At 45.9% G+C, this 22,310-nt stretch overlaps 1 protein-coding gene across 1 annotated transcript; it reads right to left on the bottom strand.

Moving 5' to 3' along the window:
- Positions 1-3,059: 3,059 nt before the first annotated feature.
- LOC142370469 (GTPase IMAP family member 7-like) lies at positions 3,060-17,917 on the bottom strand. Its single transcript, XM_075453047.1, has 2 exons — positions 17,785-17,917; positions 3,060-3,757 (listed from the first exon to the last, which is right to left on the bottom strand). The coding sequence occupies exons 1-2, from the start codon at positions 17,915-17,917 to the stop codon at positions 3,060-3,062; spliced, it is 831 nt and encodes a 276-aa protein (XP_075309162.1).
- Between the last annotated feature and the right edge of the window lie 4,393 nt (positions 17,918-22,310).

Raw genomic sequence — 22,310 nt, 5'->3', positions numbered from 1 at the left:
ACTCACAAAGTATAAATGGCTCTCAACATCTTCATGAGGGGTTTCTGAACCCCGACAGTGCCTCTGATCATCTGTAGGTATTTCAGAAACTCTCTGGGGAATATTTCCTTGTAAAGATCCCAGCGGATGAATCTACATTTCACAGGGACGAACCAGCGCTGGAATTCTCCTGCAAAATCAGTTTCTGGCCTTAAAAGGTTGCTGCTCTTCTAAAAAAAAAAAACAGAGATGAACTGCCTGAAATAAATCATGTTCCTGCTCAAAATGTGGTGGATGACTTTAAGGACTGGTAATATAGGACAGTCATAAAGCCAAATTGATCTGCATTTATGTTTAATGATGTATATTTGACCCAACAGGAAGTGGTGAGTAACACATCCTTCGAGGTGGATTAGTCAGTACTAGTCTGTCTGTTTTCCCTGATTTTTCTCCTCACAATGGTGAATCTTTTCAACATGTAAAAACCTCTTTGGCTCGCTCTTAAAATTGTCTGTAGTTTCCAGGGAGAGACGCAACAAGTTGCACCACAAAGCCTATAACAAGGAGTTGGTGTGGTTATTGTTACCAATGCTTGAAAACTGGTTGTTGTTGTTTTTTTCTCTCAATGTCAAGAAGCTTTGCATGGACATCACTACTGTGTGTCCTTGAATACGACACCAAGGATAGTTTAGGTAAGAGTGACTTCCTGTACTGTCCACCATTAACATAAAGTAACTTTTCCAGGATTTTCCATGAGGTCAAACGTTGCCTGGGCATTTATTCCTGGATCATAAAGATAATTTGGTCAGTAAATCATTGTTTGATGTGGAGAGCTTATTGTTTTATAAGACAAAGCACAGAATTTCTACTTATCTGGGCAACATGTTTCATGATGTCAAGTGTCATAATTAAATAAATGCTATTAAAAACGACTAAGAATCCAACTCACTGAGTCTTTTTCTGTGAACTTTCAGTCTGTAGGTGATTGCTCTCTTTAGCTAATGTTTAAACTTCACTGTGGGAGCTGTTACAAATATAAGGACTGATATATTAGGACTATTAGAAATGAAGTTTGAATTCATTTAGATCGGCCAGTGTTAGCTGCAACATGCACCAGCACCATAGTAACCCTGAATTTGATCAAGTGTGTGGGCAGATGGACAGATGAGAGAGTTTGTTGTTTATACTGATCACTTTCAAATGTGCAGCGGCAACTTTGCATTATATTACATATAATATGTGTCATATATTACAAAATATTACATTATTGTTGATAAAGAATGTTTATGAAATAGTTGTTTGCCGATAGTAAATTGTAAATATCAAAACAATAAACCGTTTGCGACACAAAAATCTTATTAGTTCAATTGTACCTCAAGATGATGTCATACCTTTGGCACTTTTAGGTTAAGATTGTTTGTATTTGTTTTATGATAGTTTGCTTGTGTTATTACGATTATTATTATTATTTAATAATAATCAGATTAATAATGGAGATGCTTTTCTAAATAACAAAATCACCTGCTAATCCTTTTTCATGTCAATGTTTTGTTAGCCAGTAGATGGCAGCAGTGGCTTTGATATTTCAATAATAAGGGTTTCCAAACAGAACAAACAAAAGCCACAGAAAGGTTTGATTCCCAGCTTGGACCTTTCTGTGTGGAGTTTGCATGTTCTCCCCGTGTAAGCGTGGGTTCTCTGGCTTCCTGGGAGTGAGTGTGAGTGTGACCCTGGACTGGCAACCAGATCTTTTTTTTGAGTGTGTAGATGATATTGTGAAAGGCAATAATACATAAAACAATTAAATTTATGAGAGATCTTTTTTAAATAATGCTCTTAAGATTTAATTCAAAATATATTATAAATAAATACCCATAAAGCAAAGCATAACTGTGTTTATGTCAAAGTTCTCTAAACAAAACAGTTAATTGATTCATGATGTTCAACTGATTTCTCTGATGAACAAGTGCAATGATGTGTCTTATTGCAAATAAAGATAATGAAGAAGGAGAGCTGAATATTCACTCACATTTATTTCATTTAAAGGTAAAGAACAAGCAGGTAAATCAGACATGACTTTAATAATCACAGAATCATGAGTACAACAAAATAAACATGTTTCTCAGCTAAAACAACCAAATCAGTTTAATCCCATGTGCTGTGTATATGTGCATGCAAGTGCGTTCATAAAATACTCTCTGTAGTTTATCATGCAATTTAAAAAAAATCTTATTTTATCTTATTGATCTTTAAAAGGTCTTTTAAATTGAAGGATTTTCAAATGCAATGCTAAGCACAAATCTTCTCCTTTAAGAAGGTTGGATGAAGCTCAGTAATGTGAGGTGGATAAATCACTATGGAGGAGACACTTCTGGTCGCTTCCTTCCCGGTGAAAGTTTGTGACGTCTGCCACAGCATTCGCTAACTTTTTTAAAAAAGGATCATTGTTTAAATTGCTCAGAGCCAACGTATTAAAAAGGCTGCTAGCTTAGACATCACTTGCATCTACATATTATACACGTGTAGTTTTACAGTTACTCTTATTGCTGAATGGATGATAAAATTACAACATATGGGAAAAGAAAGACAGTTAGATCAAATCTAATTGCTTTTGTGACTTTGTCAGTTCAATTTAATAACAAGAAACATTAATAGTAAATACTTTTCTATCACCATCATCATGTATTACTTTGTAAGGAATACATTCTATCAATAAGTCATTTTCTACACCACAAAGCTAAATCCTAACATATTGAATACCACGATTATAAAATACCAGAAACCGCCATGATTATTGGCTTCTTATCAAATTAACATTATATCTACCAGAACTAAACTATGTTTTATTATCAGCATATCACACTCTCAGTATAATAGATACCACATATTTCCCCCATAACAATCAACAGCTCAAGGTTTCCTCAATTTTGACTAATAAATGATTTAAAGCAATGCTGTACTCCCCCTCTGTCTACACAGTGTGTTATAACTTTGCCGAACCTCCTCTGTTTGCTTACAAAGGTAGCAAACAAAATCTTTCTAGGTCTTGATTATGAGTCTAGACAATCCACCGTGGTCACTTATTCTCTTGCAAGAATCAAATGAAAAAGTAAGATGCGTTGGATCAGAGCCATCATGAATTCTTCATCCATGTCACCTCGCCCCATTTTCTGAGCTAACTCTACCTCTTTATACATTGCATCTGTGTAATGTGTCCCCCCGTTTGCTGCCACCACGTTGTCGACCATCTCCAGAAGTTGCGTTACCTGTTTTCTGTCCTTGCTCATGTTGTCAAAGACTAGGAACCTTCCGCCACAACGTTGGATAACTCGTTGAAGCCCCGGGTCACCTTCACGTACATATTCCTGTATGGTCATGGCTCCAAGATCACCAGCACGGGTAAACAGCACAATCATGAACTGGTTGGCTTTTGGACCAAACAGCTCCTGTAGTGCTTCCACAGAGTTCTTCTCTTCTTTGGTGAATCGGCCAATTTGGATCACCAGCAGGAAGACATGTGGACCAGGACAAGAGACTTTGACACATTTCACTATTTCTCTTTTTATGAAATCTTCCGTTTTGGAAGTGTCCAGGATCCCTGGCGTGTCAACCACACTAACTACTCTGTTACCCCAGAGAGCGACTCCTTTTTCACAGGCTTCTGTCACTGAACTTGCAGCGGGACTAGATCTGAATTTTGTTTCTCCAAGAATGGTGTTTCCAACTGCACTTTTGCCCACAGCAGTTTTTCCAATCATCACAATTCTCAAATCAAGAGCTGCAAGACAATGGACAAACTCAGTTTAAATTCTCTCACAGTGTGACTTGGTTGTTGTATAAATACCTGACTGAATGTTAGTTCATTATTTTAAAATGCAAATGACTTGTACAGATGGGGGGACAATCTTACCTTACTCAATTCAATTGTAAAGAAGAGAAGAAGAGACTACATTTCCCATCATGCCTGTGTGTGGCAGAGGAAAAGCCGAAGGAGGTGAAGCAGCGGCAGCAGCAGCAGGAGCCCCAGCGAGGACTTCCCAGCCAGCCGGGGCAGAGCTGTTGTGTGTGAATGAAAAAGGCAGTTTGAAGCCTTTTCCCGCTCTGCTGGCGCAACCGTGAGTCAGAGGGGCGCGAGCTCAGAGGGACATAAATAGAGCGAGCGGCTGGCGAAGACCCTGCCGCACGCGCGGGGGCGTGTCCCTTCGCGGGATGTAGCGTAATGTGCCGAGACTTCGTCTCGGCAAATCGCTACATCTCGCTCTGAATCTCTTTCTCTTTCTCTCTCTCCCCCTCTTTTTTTTCTCCTCTCCTCTCCTCTTCTTCCTCCTCTCCTCTCTCTCCCCCCCCCCCTCTCCTTTCTCTCCCTCTCCCTCCAAGCTCAAACAGCAGGTGTTTCTCAACGCTCTTTGAGTGGCTTAACACAGTCAGTTCTTCCTCTCGAGTGGTTGACATGTTTTTTATCCTTCAGAGTTTCATACTTTCATTTAATAGCGCCGTATTGGATCACTGTATGGTGGCCCCCCTTTTTTTGGTGATGAAGCTGCTTTGATACTGTTTCGTGTTGTGGTGGCTGTTGGTATTTCTAACTGTTGAACTGATCTGAAGTTGTTTTTGTGGAAGTGGTGCTATTTTGTGATCATTGAACTGGTTGTAATAAAACTTTTATTTATAAAGCATTGTCATGCAGCATTTTTACTCATCATAAGGGCTTAACAATGTCAATAATGAAACAAAACGTTATAAAATTAGGTTTAAGCTATTAATTAATTGATAATGTAAATATATATGGGACCCGTTAGGGTTAGGGTTAGAGTTAGGGTTAGGGTTAGAGTTAGGGTTAGAGTTAGAGTTAGAGTTAGAGTTAGAGTTAGGGTTAGAGTTAGAGTTAGAGTTAGAGTTAGAGTTAGAGTTAGAGTTAGGGTTAGAGTTAGGGTTAGAGTTAGAGTTAGAGTTAGAGTTAGGGTTAGAGTTAGAGTTAGAGTTAGAGTTAGAGTTAGAGTTAGAGTTAGGGTTAGAGTTAGAGTTAGAGTTAGAGTTAGGGTTAGAGTTAGAGTTAGAGTTAGGGTTAGAGTTAGAGTTAGAGTTAGAGTTAGAGTTAGAGTTAGAGTTAGAGTTAGAGTTAGAGTTAGAGTTAGAGTTAGAGTTAGAGTTAGGGTTAGAGTTAGAGTTAGAGTTAGAGTTAGGGTTAGGGTTAGAGTTAGAGTTAGAGTTAGTTAGAGTTAGAGTTAGAGTTAGGGTTAGAGTTAGAGTTAGAGTTAGAGTTAGAGTTAGAGTTAGAGTTAGAGTTAGAGTTAGAGTTAGAGTTAGAGTTAGAGTTAGGGTTAGAGTTAGAGTTAGAGTTAGAGTTAGGGTTAGGGTTAGAGTTAGAGTTAGAGTTAGAGTTAGGGTTAGAGTTAGAGTTAGAGTTAGGGTTAGAGTTAGAGTTAGAGTTAGAGTTAGAGTTAGAGTTAGAGTTAGAGTTAGAGTTAGGGTTAGAGTTAGAGTTAGAGTTAGAGTTAGAGTTAGGGTTAGAGTTAGAGTTAGAGTTAGGGTTAGAGTTAGAGTTAGAGTTAGGGTTAGAGTTAGAGTTAGAGTTAGGGTTAGGGGCCTGCCAGGTGAGTGTTTAAACTTGTAGCACCCACAGTTGCAGATATGCAACAAGCTTTTTATGTATTTACATTATATTTCGATTTACATGACATTATTTGAAATTTTAAATGGACATACATTATTTCCATTCATGTGTCATTTTTTTACATTACATTTGATTTCCTGTGTTTCTTTCTCAATAAAAGGTCATTTAAAGGGGTTTGTGCGTGGAACCTACTTCGAATGGATACATATGAAGGACAAAGGAGTTTGAACTTGTTTTGACTGAAGGAATTCCTTTTATAGCAAAAATCCGTATTTCGTCTTAACTCCGCAAAAGAAGGCTATTCCTGTGTTTCTTTCTCCAAAAAGGTCATTTAAAGGGCTTTATGCGTGGAACCTACTTCGAATGGATACATATGAAGGACAAAGGAGTTTGAACTTGTTTTGACTGAAGGAATTCCTTTTATAGCAAAAATCCGTATTTCGTCTTAACTCCGCAAAAGAAGGCTATTCCTGTGTTTCTTTCTCCAAAAAGGTCATTTAAAGGGCTTTATGCGTGGAACCTACTTCGAATGGATACATATGAAGGACAAAGGAGTTTGAACTTGTTTTGACTGAAGGAATTCCTTTTATAGCAAAAATCCGTATTTCGTCTTAACTCCGCAAAAGAAGGCTATTCCTGTGTTTCTTTCTCCAAAAAGGTCATTTAAAGGGCTTTATGCGTGGAACCTACTTCGAATGGATACATATGAAGGACAAAGGAGTTTGAACTTGTTTTGACTGAAGGAATTCCTTTTATAGCAAAAATCCGTATTTCGTCTTAACTCCGCAAAAGAAGGCTATTCCTGTGTTTCTTTCTCCAAAAAGGTCATTTAAAGGGCTTTATGCGTGGAACCTACTTCGAATGGATACATATGAAGGACAAAGGAGTTTGAACTTGTTTTGACTGAAGGAATTCCTTTTATAGCAAAAATCCGTATTTCGTCTTAACTCCGCAAAAGAAGGCTATTCCTGTGTTTCTTTCTCCAAAAAGGTCATTTAAAGGGCTTTATGCGTGGAACCTACTTCGAATGGATACATATGAAGGACAAAGGAGTTTGAACTTGTTTTGACTGAAGGAATTCCTTTTATAGCAAAAATCCGTATTTCGTCTTAACTCCGCAAAAGAAGGCTATTCCTGTGTTTCTTTCTCCAAAAAGGTCATTTAAAGGGCTTTATGCGTGGAACCTACTTCGAATGGATACATATGAAGGACAAAGGAGTTTGAACTTGTTTTGACTGAAGGAATTCCTTTTATAGCAAAAATCCGTATTTCGTCTTAACTCCGCAAAAGAAGGCTATTCCTGTGTTTCTTTCTCCAAAAAGGTCATTTAAAGGGCTTTATGCGTGGAACCTACTTCGAATGGATACATATGAAGGACAAAGGAGTTTGAACTTGTTTTGACTGAAGGAATTCCTTTTATAGCAAAAATCCGTATTTCGTCTTAACTCCGCAAAAGAAGGCTATTCCTGTGTTTCTTTCTCCAAAAAGGTCATTTAAAGGGCTTTATGCGTGGAACCTACTTCGAATGGATACATATGAAGGACAAAGGAGTTTGAACTTGTTTTGACTGAAGGAATTCCTTTTATAGCAAAAATCCGTATTTCGTCTTAACTCCGCAAAAGAAGGCTATTCCTGTGTTTCTTTCTCCAAAAAGGTCATTTAAAGGGCTTTATGCGTGGAACCTACTTCGAATGGATACATATGAAGGACAAAGGAGTTTGAACTTGTTTTGACTGAAGGAATTCCTTTTATAGCAAAAATCCGTATTTCGTCTTAACTCCGCAAAAGAAGGCTATTCCTGTGTTTCTTTCTCCAAAAAGGTCATTTAAAGGGCTTTATGCGTGGAACCTACTTCGAATGGATACATATGAAGGACAAAGGAGTTTGAACTTGTTTTGACTGAAGGAATTCCTTTTATAGCAAAAATCCGTATTTCGTCTTAACTCCGCAAAAGAAGGCTATTCCTGTGTTTCTTTCTCAATAAAAGGTCATTTAAAGGGCTTTATGCGTGGAACCTACTTCGAATGGATACATATGAAGGACAAAGGAGTTTGAACTTGTTTTAACTGAAGGAATTCCTTTTATAGCAAAAATCCGTATTTCGTCTTAACTCCGCAAAAGAAGGCTATTCCTGTGTTTCTTTCTCAATAAAAGGTCATTTAAAGGGCTTTATGCGTGGGACCTACTTCGAAAGGATACATATGAAGGACAAAGGAGTTTGAACTACAGAAGAGACGTGTCTAAGTGTGCGTTTGTGTGTGTGCACGTGCGTATGCATGTGTGTGTTTGTGCATGTTTGCGTGTGCATGTGTAGTGGTGTGTGTTTGTGCGTAAACGTACGTGCATGTGCATGTGTACATGTGCACGTGCACACACATGTGACAGACTCCTCCCCCTGAGACAGACTCCTCCCCCTAAGACAGAGACTCCTCCCCTAAAACAGAGACTCCTCCCCTTGATACATAGACTCCTCCCCCTGATACAGAGACTCCACCCCATGACAGAGACTCCTCCCCCTGATACAGAGACTCCTCCCCTAAGACAGAGACTCCTCCCCCTGATACAGAGACTCCTCCCCTAAGACAGAGACTCCTCCCCCTGATACAGAGACTCCACCCCATGACAGACACTCCTCCCCCTAAAACAGAGACTCCTCCCCCTGATACATAGACTCCTCCCCCTTATACATAGACTCCTCCCCTTGATACATAGACCCCTCCCCCTAAGACAGAGACTCCACCCCTTGATACATAGACTCCTCCTCCTAAAACAGAGACTCCTCCCCCTGATACATAGACTCCTCCCCCTAAGACAGAGACTCCACCCCTTGATACAGAGACTCCTCCCCCTTATACATAGACTCCTCCCCCTGATACAGAGACTCCACCCCATGACAGAGACTCCTCCCCCTGATACAGAGACTCCTCCCCTAAGACAGAGACTCCTCCCCCTGATACAGAGACTCCTCCCCTAAGACAGAGACTCCTCCCCCTGATACAGAGACTCCACCCCATGACAGAGACTCCTCCCCCTAAAACAGAGACTCCTCCCCCTGATACATAGACTCCTCCCCCTTATACATAGACTCCTCCCCTTGATACATAGACCCCTCCCCCTAAGACAGAGACTCCACCCCTTGATACATAGACCCCTCCCCCTAAAACGGAGACTCCTCCCCCTAAGACAGAGACTCCACCCCTTGATACATAGACTCCTCCCCCTAAGACAGAGACTCCTCCCCCTTATACATAGACTCCTCCCCTAAGACAGAGACTCCTCCCCCTAAGACAGAGACTCCACCCCTTGATACAGAGACTCCACCCCATGACAGAGACTCCTCCCCCTGATACAGAGACTCCTCCCCTAAGACAGAGACTCCTCCCCCTGATACAGAGACTCCACCCCATGACAGAGACTCCTCCCCCTAAAACAGAGACTCCTCCCCCTGATACATAGACTCCTCCCCCTTATACATAGACTCCTCCCCTTGATACATAGACCCCTCCCCCTAAGACAGAGACTCCACCCCTTGATACATAGACCCCTCCCCCTAAAACGGAGACTCCTCCCCCTAAGACAGAGACTCCACCCCTTGATACATAGACTCCTCCCCCTAAGACAGAGACTCCTCCCCCTTATACATAGACTCCTCCCCTAAGACAGAGACTCCTCCCCCTAAGACAGAGACTCCACCCCTTGATACAGAGACTCCTCCCCTAAGACAGAGACTCCTCCCCCTGATACAGACACTCCTCCCCCAAGACAGAGACTCCTCCCTCCCTAGGAAGAGACTCCTCCCCCTAAGACTCCTCCCCCAAGAAAGAGACTCCACCCCTAAGACAGAGACTCCTCCCCCTAAAACAGAGACTCCTCCCCTAAGACAAAGACTCCTCCCCCTAAAACAGAGACTCCTCCCCCTAAAACAGAGACTCCACCCCTGATACAGAGACTCCTCCCCCTTATACATAGACTCCTCCCCTAAGACAGAGACTCCACCCCTTGATACATAGACTCCACCCCCTAAGACAAAGACTCCTCCCCCTAAAACAGAGACTCCATCCCTGATAGAGAGACTCCACCCCTTGATACTGAGACTCCTCCCCCTTATACATAGACTCCATCCCCCAAAAACAGAGACTCCTCCCCCTAACAAAAAGACTCCTCCCCCTAAAACAGAGACTCCTCCCCCTAAAACAGAGACTCCACCCCATGACAGAGACTCCTCCCCCTGATACATAGACTCCTCCCCCTAAGACAGAGACTCCTCCCCTAAGACAGAGACTCCACCCCTTGATACATAGACTCCACCCCCTAAGACAGAGACTCCACCCCTTGATACATAGACTCCACCCCCTAAGACAAAGACTCCTCCCCCTAAAACATAGACTCCACCCCTGATACAGAGACTCCACCCCTTGATACTGAGACTCCTCCCCCTTATACATAGACTCCTCCCCCTAAAACAGAGACTCCTCCCCTAAGACAGAGACTCCTCCCCCTGATACAGAGACCCCTCCCCCTAAAACAGAGACTCCTCCCCTAAGACAGAGACTCCTCCCCCTGATACAGAGACTCCACCCCATGACAGAGACTCCTCCCCCTGATACATAGACTCCTCCCCCTAAGACAGAGACTCCACCCCTTGATACAGAGACTCCTCCCCCTTATACATAGACTCCTCCCCCTGATACATAGACTCCTCCCCCTTATACATAGACTCCTCCCCTTGATACATAGACCCCTCCCCCTAAGACAGAGACTCCACCCCTTGATACATAGACCCCTCCCCCTAAAACAGAGACTCCTCCCCCTAAAACAGAGACTCCACCCCTTGATACAGAGACTCCTCCCCTAAGACAGAGACTCCTCCCCCTAAGACAGACTCCTCCCCCTGATACATAGACTCCTCCCCCTAAGACAGACTCCTCCCCCTTATACATAGACTCCTCCCCCTGATACAGAGACTCCTCCCCTAAGACAAAGACTCCTCCCCCTAAAACAGAGACTCCTCCCCCTGATACATAGACTCCTCCCCCTAAAACGGAGACTCCTCCCCCTGATACAGAGACTCCTCCCCCTGATACAGAGACCCCTCCCCCTAAAACAGAGACTCCTCCCCCTAAGACAAAGACTCCACCCCTTGATACAGAGACTCCTCCAACTAAGACAGAGACTCCACCCCCCTAAGATAGAAACTCCACCCCTAAGACAGAGACTCCTCCCCCTAAGACAGAGACTCCACCCCTTGATACAGAGACTCCTCCCCCTGATACAGAGACTCCTCCCCTAAGACAAAGACTCCTCCCCCTAAAACAGAGACTCTTCCCCCTGATACATAGACTCCTCCCCCTAAAACAGAGACTCCTCCCCTTGATACAGAGACTCCTCCCCCTTATACAGAGACTCCTCCCCCTAATACAGAGACTCCTCCCCCTAATACAGAGACTCCTCCCCCAAGACAGAGACTCCTCCCTCCCTAGGAAGAGACTCCTCCCCCTAAGACTCCTCCCCCAAGAAAGAGACTCCTCCCCAAAGACTCTTCCCCCTGACAAAGAGACTCCTCCCCTAAGACAGAGACTCCTCCCCCTAATACAGAGACTCCTCCCCTTGATACAGAGACTCCTCCTTCCTTAGGCATAGACTCCTCGTGTATGTGTGAACGTGCTAGTGCATGTGTGTGCACGTGGTAGTGCATGTGTGTTTTTGCACGTGCTTGTGCACGTGTGTGTGCACGTGCTAGTGCACGTGTGTGTGCACGTGCGTGTGCATGTTTGTGCACGTGTGTGTGTGCACGTGCGTGTGCATGTTTGTGTGTGCACGTGCCAGTGCGCGTGTGTTTGTGCACGTGCGTATGTGTGTGCTCGTGCATTTGTGTGTGTGCACGTGCTAGTGCACGTGTGTGTGTGCATGTGTGTGCACGTGGTAGTGCATGTGTGTGCACGTGGTAGTGCACGTGCGTGTGCATGTGTGTGTGCACATGCTAGTGCACGTCTGTGCATGTGCGTGTGCACGTGTGTGTGTGCATGTGTGTGTGTGCACGTGCGCGTGTGTGTGCACGTGCTAGTGTACGTGTGTGCACGTGCGTATGTGTATGCGTGTGCATCTATGTGCACGTGCTAGTATACGTGTGTGTGCACGTGCTTGTGTATTTGTGTGTGTGCACGTGTGTGTGCACGTGTGTGCACATGTGTCTGCACGTGCGTGTGCATGTGTGTGTGTGCACGTGCCAGTGCGCGTGTGTTTGTGCAAGTGCGTATGTGTGTGCTAGTGCATTTGTGTGTGTGCACGTGCTAGTGCACGTGTGTGTGTGTGTGCGTGTGCATGTGTGTGTGCACGTGGTAGTGCACGTGCGTGTGCATGTTTTTGCACATGCTAGTGCACGTCTGTGCATGTGCGTGTGCACGTGTGTGTGTGCATGTGTGTGTGTGCACGTGCGCGTGTGTGTGCACGTGCTAGTGTACGTGTGTGTGTCCACGTGTGTGTGTGCACGTGCGTGTGCACGTGTGTGCACGTGTGCATGTGTGTGTGCACGTGCTAGTGCACGTGCGTGTGCATGTGTGTGGACGTGCTAGTGCACGTGCGTGTTCATGTGTGTGCGTGTGCATGTGTGTGTGCACGTGCTAGTGCACGTGTGTTTGTGTGCGTGTGCATGTGCATGTGCATGTGTGTGCACGTGGTAGTGCACGAGCGTGTGCATGTGTGTGTGCACATGCTAGTGCACGTCTGTGCATGTGCGTGTGCACGTGTGTGTGTGTGTGCATGTGTGTGTGTGCACGTGCGCGTGTGTGTGCACGTGCTAGTGTACGTGTGTGTGTGTGCACGTGGTAGTGCACGAGCGTGTGCATATGTGTGTGCACATGCTAGTGCACGTCTGTGCTTGTGCGTGTGCACGTGTGCGTGTGTGTGCACGTGCTAGTGTACGTGTGTGTGTGCACGTGTGTGTGTGCAAGTGCGTGTGCACGTGTGTGCACATGTGCATGTGTGTGTGCACGTGCTAGTGCACGTGCGTGTGCATGTGTGTGCACGTGCGTGTACATGTGTGTGGACGTGCTAGTGCACGTGCGTGTTCATGTGTGTGCGTGTGCATGTGTGTGTGCACGTGCTAGTGCACGTGTGTTTGTGTGCGTGCGTCTGTGTGTGCACGTGCTAGTGCACGTGTGTTTGTGCACGTGCGTGTGTGTGTACGTGCTAGTGCATTTGTGTGTGTGCACGTGCTAGTGCATGTGTGTTTGTGCACGTGCGTGTGCACGTGTGTGTGCACGTGCGTGCAAGTGCGTGTGCATGTGTGTAAGCACGTGTGTGTGCACGTGCTAGTGCATGTGTGTGTGCACGTGCGTGTGCATGTGTGTGCACGTGCGTGTGCATGTGTGTGGGCGTGCTAGTGCACGTGCGTGTTCATGTGTGTGCGTGTGCATGTGTGTGTGCACTTGCTAGTGCACGTGTGTTTGTGTGCGTGTGCATGTGTGTGTGTGCATGTGCATGTGTTTGCACGTGGTAGTGCACGAGCGTGTGCATGTGTTTGTGCACATGCTAGTGCACGTCTGTGCTTGTGCGTGTGCATGTGTGTGTGTGTGTGCATGTGTGTGTGTGCACGTGCGCGTGTGTGCACGTGCTAGTGTACGTGTGTGTGTGCACGTGCGTGTGCATGTGTGTGCACGTGCTAGTGCACGTGCGTTTTCATGTGTTTGCGTGTGCATGTGTGTGTGCACGTGCTAGTGCACGTGTGTTTGTGTGCGTGTGCATGTGTGTGTGTGCATGTGCATGTGTGTGCACGTGGTAGTGCACGAGCGTGTGCATGTGTGTGTGCACATGCTAGTGCACGTCTGTGCTTGTGCGTGTGCACGTGTGTGTGTGCACGTGCGCGTGTGTGTGCACGTGCTAGTGCATGTGTGTGTGCACGTGCGTGTGCATGTGTGTGCACGTGCGTGTGCATGTGTGTGGGCGTGCTAGTGCACGTGCGTGTTCATGTGTGTGCGTGTGCATGTGTGTGTGCACTTGCTAGTGCACGTGTGTTTGTGTGCGTGTGCATGTGTGTGTGTGCATGTGCATGTGTTTGCACGTGGTAGTGCACGAGCGTGTGCATGTGTTTGTGCACATGCTAGTGCACGTCTGTGCTTGTGCGTGTGCATGTGTGTGTGTGTGTGCATGTGTGTGTGTGCACGTGCGCGTGTGTGCACGTGCTAGTGTACGTGTGTGTGTGCACGTGCGTGTGCATGTGTGTGCACGTGCTAGTGCACGTGCGTTTTCATGTGTTTGCGTGTGCATGTGTGTGTGCACGTGCTAGTGCACGTGTGTTTGTGTGCGTGTGCATGTGTGTGTGTGCATGTGCATGTGTGTGCACGTGGTAGTGCACGAGCGTGTGCATGTGTGTGTGCACATGCTAGTGCACGTCTGTGCTTGTGCGTGTGCACGTGTGTGTGCACGTGCGCGTGTGTGTGCACGTGCTAGTTTACGTGTGTGTGCACGTGTTTGCGCGCGTGCGTGTGCATGTGTGTGTGCGCGTGCGTGTGCATGTGTGTGTGCACGTGTGTGTGCACGTGCGTGCAAGTGCGTGTGCATGTGTGTAAGCACGTTTGTGTGCACGTGCTAGTTCATGTTTGTGTGCACGTGCGTGTGTGTTTAAACGTGCACGTGTTTTTGTGCACGTGTTTGTGCGTGTGCATTTGTGTGCACGTGTGTGTGCACGTGCTAGTGCAATTGTGTTTGTGCACGTGCGTATGTGTGTGTGCATGTGTGTTTGTGCGTGTGCATGTGTGCGTGCACGTGCGTGTGCATGTGTCTGAGCACGTTTGTGTGTGTGCAAGTGCGTGTGCATGTGTGTAAGCACGTTCGTGTGTACGTGCTAGTGCATTTGTGTGTGTGCACGTGCTAGTGCATGTGTGTTTGTGCACGTGCGTGTGCACGTGTGTGTGCACGTGCGTGCAAGTGTGTGTGCATGTGTGTAAGCACGTTCGTGTGCACGTGCTAGTGCATGTGTGTGTGTGCACGTGCGTGTGCATGTGTGTGCACGTGCGTGTGCACGTGCGTGTGCATGTGTGTGTGCACATGCTAGTGCACGTCTGTGCTTGTGCGTGTGCATGTGTGTGTGTGCACGTGCGTGTGCACGTGCTAGTGTACGTGTGTGTGTGCACGTGCTAGTGTACGTGTGTGTGTGCACGTGTGCGCGCGCGCGTGTGCATGTGTGTGTGCACATGCGTGTGCATGTGTGTGCGCGTGCGTGTGCATGTGTGTGCACGTGCGTGTGCAAGTGTGTGGACGTGCTAGTGCACGTGCGTGTTCATATGTGTGCGTGTGCATGTGTGTGCACGTGCTAGTGCACGTGTGTTTGTGTGCGTGCGTCTGTGTGTGCACGTGCTAGTGCACGTGTGTTTGTCTACGTGTGTGTGTGTGTACGTGCTAGTGCATTTGTTTGTGTGCACGTGCGTGTGCACGTGTGTGTGCACGTGCTTGCAAGTGCGTGTGCATGTGTGTTTGTGCACGTGCGTGTGCACGTGTGTGTGCACGTGCGTGCAATTGCGTGTGCATGTGTGTAAGCACGTTCGTGTGCACGTGCTAGTGCATGTGTGTGTGCACGTGCGTGTGCATGTGTGTGCACGTGCTAGTGCACGTGCGTGTTCATGTGTGTGCGTGTGCATGTGTGTGTGCACGTTCTAGTGCACGTGTGTTTGTGTGCGTGTGCATGTGCATGTGCATGTGTGTGCACGTGGTAGTGCACGAGCGTGTGCATGTGTGTGTGCACATGCTAGTGCACGTCTGTGCATGTGCGTGTGCACGTGTGTGTGTGTGCATGTGTGTGTGTGCACGTGCGCGTGTGTGTGCACGTGCTAGTGTACGTGTGTGTGCACGTGTGTGTGTGCACGTGCGTGTGCACGTGTGTGCACGTGTGTGTGCGCGTGCGTGTGCACGTGTGCGCGCGCGTGCGTGTGCATGTGTGTGTGCACGTGCGTGTGCATGTGTGTGCGCGTGCGTGTGCATGTGTGTGCACGTGCGTGTGCAAGTGTGTGGACGTGCTAGTGCACGTGCGTGTTCATATGTGTGCGTGTGCATGTGTGTGCACGTGCTAGTGCACGTGTGTTTGTGTGCGTGCGTCTGTGTGTGCACGTGCTAGTGCACGTGTGTTTGTCTACGTGTGTGTGTGTGTACGTGCTAGTGCATTTGTTTGTGTGCACGTGCGTGTGCACGTGTGTGTGCACGTGCTTGCAAGTGCGTGTGCATGTGTGTTTGTGCACGTGTGTGTGCACGTGCGTGCAATTGCGTGTGCATGTGTGTAAGCACGTTCGTGTGCACGTGCTAGTGCATGTGTGTGTGCACGTGCGTGTGCATGTGTGTGCACGTGCGTGTGCATGTGTGTGGACGTGCTAGTGCACGTGCGTGTTCATGTGTGTGTGTGTGCACGTGTGTGTGTGCACGTGCGTGTGCACGCGTGTGCACGTGTGTGCACGTGCGTGTGCACGTGTGTGTGCACGTGCGTGCAATTGCGTGTGCATGTGTGTAAGCACGTTCGTGTGCACGTGCTAGTGCATGTGTGTGTGCACGTGCGTGTGCATGTGTGTGCACGTGCGTGTGCATGTGTGTGGACGTGCTAGTGCACGTGCGTGTTCATGTGTGTGCGTGTGCATGTGTGTGTGCACGTGCTAGTGCACGTGTGTTTGTGTGCGTGTGCATGTGCATGTGCATGTGTGTGCACGTGGTAGTGCACGAGCGTGTGCATGTGTGTGTGCACATGCTAGTGCACGTCTGTGCATGTGCGTGTGCACGTGTGTGTGTGTGTGCATGTGTGTGTGTGCACGTGCGCGTGTGTGTGCACGTGCTAGTGTACGTGTGTGTGTGCACGTGTGTGTGTGCACGTGCGTGTGCACGTGTGTGCACGTTTATGCGCGCGTGCGTGTGCACGTGTGCGCGCGCGTGCGTGTGCATGTGTGTGTGCACGTGCGTGTGCATGTGTGTGCACGTGCTAGTTCATGTTTGTGTGCACGTACGTGTGCATGTGTGTTTGAACGTGCACGTGTTTTTGTGCACGTGCTAGTGCATTTGTGTTTGTGCACGTGCATATGTGTGCACGTGTGTGTGCATGTGCGTGTGCACGTGTGTGTGCAAATATCTGTAAATGTGCATAATTATTTTCTAATGCCAAAAAAATGTGACAAAGACAATTATATTACTCGTGAAATGTTTATTTACGAAATATTTATTTTTTAAAAATTGAAACTGGATCAAATTAGGCTTCATCAAAGCAACAACACACTCATATAAACCAGACGGGTTACAAAATCAAATATTATGCAAAGGAAACTCAGAACGCATAAATTCAGCACAGAGAACTGCCAATGCAATGAAGCTGCACTGCCCATGAACTATAAATGATAAAAGTAACATTTCAGTAATCAGCATTGAAACGTGCTATTGTAAATATTTTTGCCTACTTCCAATTAGTGAGATACATGTGCCTGTCGGGGCGCGCAGGTTTCTTTAATCCTCGGTGGCACTGAGGACAGGGCCACTCGCAAGTCCTGTTCAACCGAGAGCCGCGACCTCCTGTTGTTCTTCATGTGAACTAGAGAGGAGAACGCCAACTCACACAGGCAGGTAGTGGGGAAAAGAAGCAGTTGCTCAATGGCGTGGTTGGACAAGCTCCGATGCAGAAGCCAACCAAAACTGATCCAGAGGGAGCTCACTACATTTGAGTTTCAGTGTGCGGTCCACACGGAGCTCTGCGCACTCCTCTCTCTCTCTTTCATAGTGAGCTTTTCTGTTGAGGATTCCTGGTTGAATGGGTCTCGGATCCAATCATGGTCCTCGATGTCAGCCACACGTGGAAAATAGCGCTCAAACCTGTCTTTTAAGGTCTTAAGGTGTTCGGCACATCCAGCGCGCTCCATAGCTGCCTGTGGCGCAGCTGATGCCAGCGGGAACATCTCCATGGAGCCCTGTCCCAAAGAATCATTTTGCCCATAACCCCCCCACAGAATCTTGTCTGTGGATGATAAAATATTTTCATTCCTGCCCTGAAGCTTGACGTTCAACTCGTTCAGATGTCCAAATATGTCCGCAAGGTGAGCCAGCCTGGCGCACCGCCTCTCATCCGCGAGCTTGTCCTTATGTGGGACAGCGTGTTCAGGTGAACATTCAAAATGCTCTTCCCGAAGTTCATAAAGACGGAATAGGAGTTTCCCTCGTGACAGCCAGCGCACCTCTGTGTGGAGGATCAGGCTTTGGGGGCCGGCTCCCATCTCGGCGCACAGCTGGGAGAAGAGGCGAGATTTCAGTGTAATTCACCCGCCTCTGCACAGCCTGATTCAGCACCTCGGTCAACTCCGGGGGCATGGCTTTTGCAACTAATGCCTCTCGGTGCAAAATGCAGTGGTTTGTCACAATATGTGGATTTTGTGCTTTCACCTGAGCAATAAATCCTTTCACTCTCCCCGTCATGCCTGCCGCACCATCTGCGCAAAGACTGGCGCACACATTCCAGCTCAGATTGTTCTCTTCTAAATACTTATTGGTAACCCTGAATATTTATTCTCCCGTTGTATGGCTTTCCATTTCTTTGCAGAAAAAAAAAGTCTCTTTGATAGAGTCACCATCAACATATCTGACGTTTGCCAGAAGTCGGGCTGCGGCCCCACTTATGGCAGTAGATGCGTGCAGTTGTAGGGACAATCTGCCGCTCGCCTGTGGTTTCTCTGTCAAATGTTGCTCAATGTCTCCTGACATGTCGTCGATCCTTCTTTTCATTGTGTTATCAGACGACGGCACTTTGGATAGCTCATCTGGACCCAGCATGACACCTACAATTTTTTTGCAAGCGGGGAGGATGAGTGTCTCCGCTATTGTGTGAGGTTTCTTCTGCTTTGCAATGAGCTCCGCTAGCATGTAACTAGCCTCCATTGCCTTTTCAGACACTTTCACACAATCCAACAAACGGCCTTGCTGCCTCTGGTTCAGATCCCGCGCTCTTTTGAAGTAGGCCAAGTTTCTCTCAACGTGGAAGATGTACAAAAGGTTGTCTCTGTGTGTTTCTTTCTGTTAATAATTGCTGCGCATGTGAATTCCCACCCTGCCAAGGTCCTTGAATGCACCACAAAGACGCAGATCGGTTCAGCGCAAAACATCAGCTGAACCGATCTCTGTGGTGTGTGCGTCCATTAAGCCGTGAGTTATGTTGATTTACTTATGTGTTACACTATGTTGATGTTTGTGTTTATCCGTGAGTCTACTTTGATGACTTAGCAGTAGTTTTGCCATCGGTTTGTATAATATGGGGAACATTTAGCCACAAATGAGTAACGTGGGGCTAGCCGCTAACTAGCTATAGCCTGAAACGTGTATGTAGCTGTATTGCTCATCTCTTTGGTTTATACATTGCATACTGTATGTTAATTGATCAGTCACAGTGCATGCCCCTCTTTTGTTGCATCTAAGCATAGATTTATTCTCATTCAAGTTTAATTGATTCATGCTGACTTTACATTCCAAACTAATCTTGAGCTGTATTTCAGTTGTTATTTGGTTAGATATATGTAGCTCAGGTGTATTCTTATGTTTAAGTTGTACTTCATTTCCAATCATTCTGTATTATTGTGCTTGTATTGCAGCAACCACACACCCACACCGTGCATAGCATTAGCTAACTTCTCCCGACAGAGGACGCGCTCAGGCTGAGGGCGGTTAGCATCCCCGGCGGTCCAAGTGAAACCATGAGACAGGTAGCTTTCATTATACTGCCTGCTGACAGTTTCCTTCTTTTGTTTTCCTGTGGTGGTGGTGGTGGTGGTGGGCTTTTGGCAGTCTCTGGACTGGTGGCTGGTCGTTTGCTCCGCACAAGAAAGCGCTCCATTTTCTCGCTAGAGTGTTTCTCTGTCTTAATGTTGTTCTTCAGCCTTTGATGTGTCACGCTCCTTTATATTTTTAAAATAATTGTTTTTAGTATAGAATTTCCCTCTGTATTATGAAATGAGTGCATACAAAGTACTGATATAGTAAATTAAAAAAATATTGTTTTTGTGTAGTTGTATATTGCAATAATGATATATGGCTGTCAAAATCCCACGGCACACCGTTTGGGAACCACTGAGCTAGCTAACATGTGCTGTACTGTTGTTAGCTAGCTAACCTGTACTGTACTGTCGTTAGCTAGCTAACCTGTACTGTACTGTCGTTAGCTAGCTAACCTGTACTGTACTGTCGTTAGCTAGCTAACCTGTACTGTACTGTCGTTAGCTAGCTAACCTGTACTGTACTGTCGTTTGCTAGCTAACCTGTACTGTACTGTCGTTAGCTAGCTAACCTGTACTGTACTGTCGTTTGCTAGCTAACCTGTACTGTACTGTCGTTAGCTAGCTAACCTGTACTGTACTGTCGTTAGCTAGCTAACCCGTACTGTACTGTCGTTTGCTAGCTAACCTGTACTGTACTGTCGTTAGCTAGCTAAGCGTCACTGTTGTTAGCTAGCTACGTGTGTGTGTGTGTGTGTGTGTGTGTGTGTGTGTGTGTGTGTGTGTGTGTGTGTGCGCGCGCACGTGCTAGTGCACGTGGAATGAAGGTTTTGACATGCATCATCTTGCAGTTTTTCATTTTGAGAATGGTAAATCATATCCAGTAACACTAACAAATACGAGAATCTTTCCTAAAACAGGCTTTCCTAATTATCGTCCATTTGTTTGAAAGATTTTTTTTTTTCTGTCTTAATTCTTAACGTCATACTGATGTAAAAATGTTTGTTGTACCAGAATGAATCATATTTATCTAACCTCATTAATTGGTCATGTTTGGCAGCTGGCCATGTAAAATATGTAGAATAAATGTAAAATACATGTAAAATAAACATTTTCTCTCCTCTTTCTTTCCTTATTCATTTTCAGCTGTTGGGAGTTTAATGAGAACCCCATCCCTGACAGACTCATCAACTGGCCCATCATCGTACCTGAAAGAAAACGTCAAATACGAAAAGATTGGTGAATGCACAAATTCTCTTAAATCACTCGTACGGACGATTTAAGAACAAATCTGTGCGTACGAACGCTTCTTGCATGAGGCCCATTCTTTGTCCCCTAGTGGTGTACAGCCCACATGGAAACATCAACAAAAATAAAGTGTGACTTTTTCTAATGACGGGGTCTCTTTAGGAAAAGTCATCAAATTTCAAGGTGGAAAAAGATAGTTGAAGGTATTTTTTCTACAGCTAAACATGGTAGTGGCTCACTTTTGACCCGCGAGACAACGGGAGGGTTATTTGTTTCTGTCTCAGAAATGAAAATGAATGAAAATAAGAAAGAATTTGCATTCACTTTTTCCAATTTTCTGAAGGGTTTGATGAACCTGCATCACTGCAAAAAATATTCAGACTTTTCGTCCCTGGTTTTGTTTCTTAGGCAGCTTTATTAAATAGATCCACGCAGATTTGTTATAAAAATGTAATAGTGTAGTTTTATTGCTAATGCAGTCCAGTAAAAGAACTCCTCATTCATATGTGCTGAATATGCTGCTACCTTTGCTCCCTGGCAGAAATAAGAGGAACTCAAGGGAAAGATCTGACCATCCCCTGCAGTGCTCCTACTTACCTGAACAATCCCTCCCTCCAGTGGACCTTCTCCAACGGCGAGGAGTTTTCCCGCATCATCCCCTACGACAGCCGGTCGGGGCGCAGCATCTCCACGCCGCCATGGGACAACCACATGGAGCTGGACAACTTCAGGGTCCCGTTTGGAGACGGCGCCCTACGACTGATGGACCCCAAACACTTGGAGCACACGGGCAGCTACACCTGCGAGTTCTCCGTGCCGTACAGCTCACACACCGAACGCAGTGAAGTGACCATCCACGGTCCTGAAGGTGAGGTCATGAACCCAACAACGCAAACATGTTGAAGGATTCGCTCTGTTTTTACTGCTGTGGTGTCCAGAGTCCCCTTTTTTCAGCTGTACATGTGAAACTATGATCTGAGTGGCTGCTGCTGATCCCGTAAAGACTTTGAGAGGTCAGGAAAACCCTGTGTTTGAGACTGATCTGAACAAATTTTAACCCCAGCTATCAGTAGAACATTTGAGAACTTTCACAGCGCCCAGATTCAGACTCCGCCCCTCTTCAGTTGTTGCACACTGGAAAAAAATCAAAGTCTTACCGAGTATATTTGTCTCATTTCTAGTCAAAATATCTCATTACACTTAATATCAGACACAACTGCCTAACAAGCACTATTTCAGCCAGATATAGGGACTTGTTTGAAGACAATACATCTGGAATGTCTTGTTAAATGAAAAAGTCTTGAAAACAAATTGTTTTGAGTCACATATGAAACAAGCTTTTTTTGACATTTGAAGAGGTTTTTAAGCTCATTTCAAGATCACTTTTATCTCTTTAGTCCTAAATTTCACATCTTATTTCAAGAAATCTTCACAAGCCCATTTTCACTAGTTCCATTGGCAGATTTATTTTGCTTATTTCAAGCAAAAACGTCTTTTATTTGCTGTTTTTTAACTTATTTTTGGAGGGGCATTTTTTCCAGTGTATGAGGAGCTTCATTTTCTTTGAGATTCTCAGCAGATTGAAAGGACAGAAAACCTTTGGGATTACACTTTTCTTGCATCACAATAACAATCAGAAAATTCTCTGCATGATTGAACTCTTGTTGGACTGCTATATAATCTCTAAATGACAGATACGTATTTAAGAAAGTACAAAGGGAAACCCAGAAGTGGATCTCGTCTGTTTGAAGGAT

This window comes from Odontesthes bonariensis, chromosome 20 (genome assembly GCF_027942865.1).
Source record: "Odontesthes bonariensis isolate fOdoBon6 chromosome 20, fOdoBon6.hap1, whole genome shotgun sequence".
Taxonomy (NCBI): Eukaryota; Metazoa; Chordata; class Actinopteri; order Atheriniformes; family Atherinopsidae; genus Odontesthes; species Odontesthes bonariensis.
The sequence above is the reverse complement of the archived record's forward strand: the minus strand, read 5'-3'. Positions and strand labels throughout refer to the sequence as shown.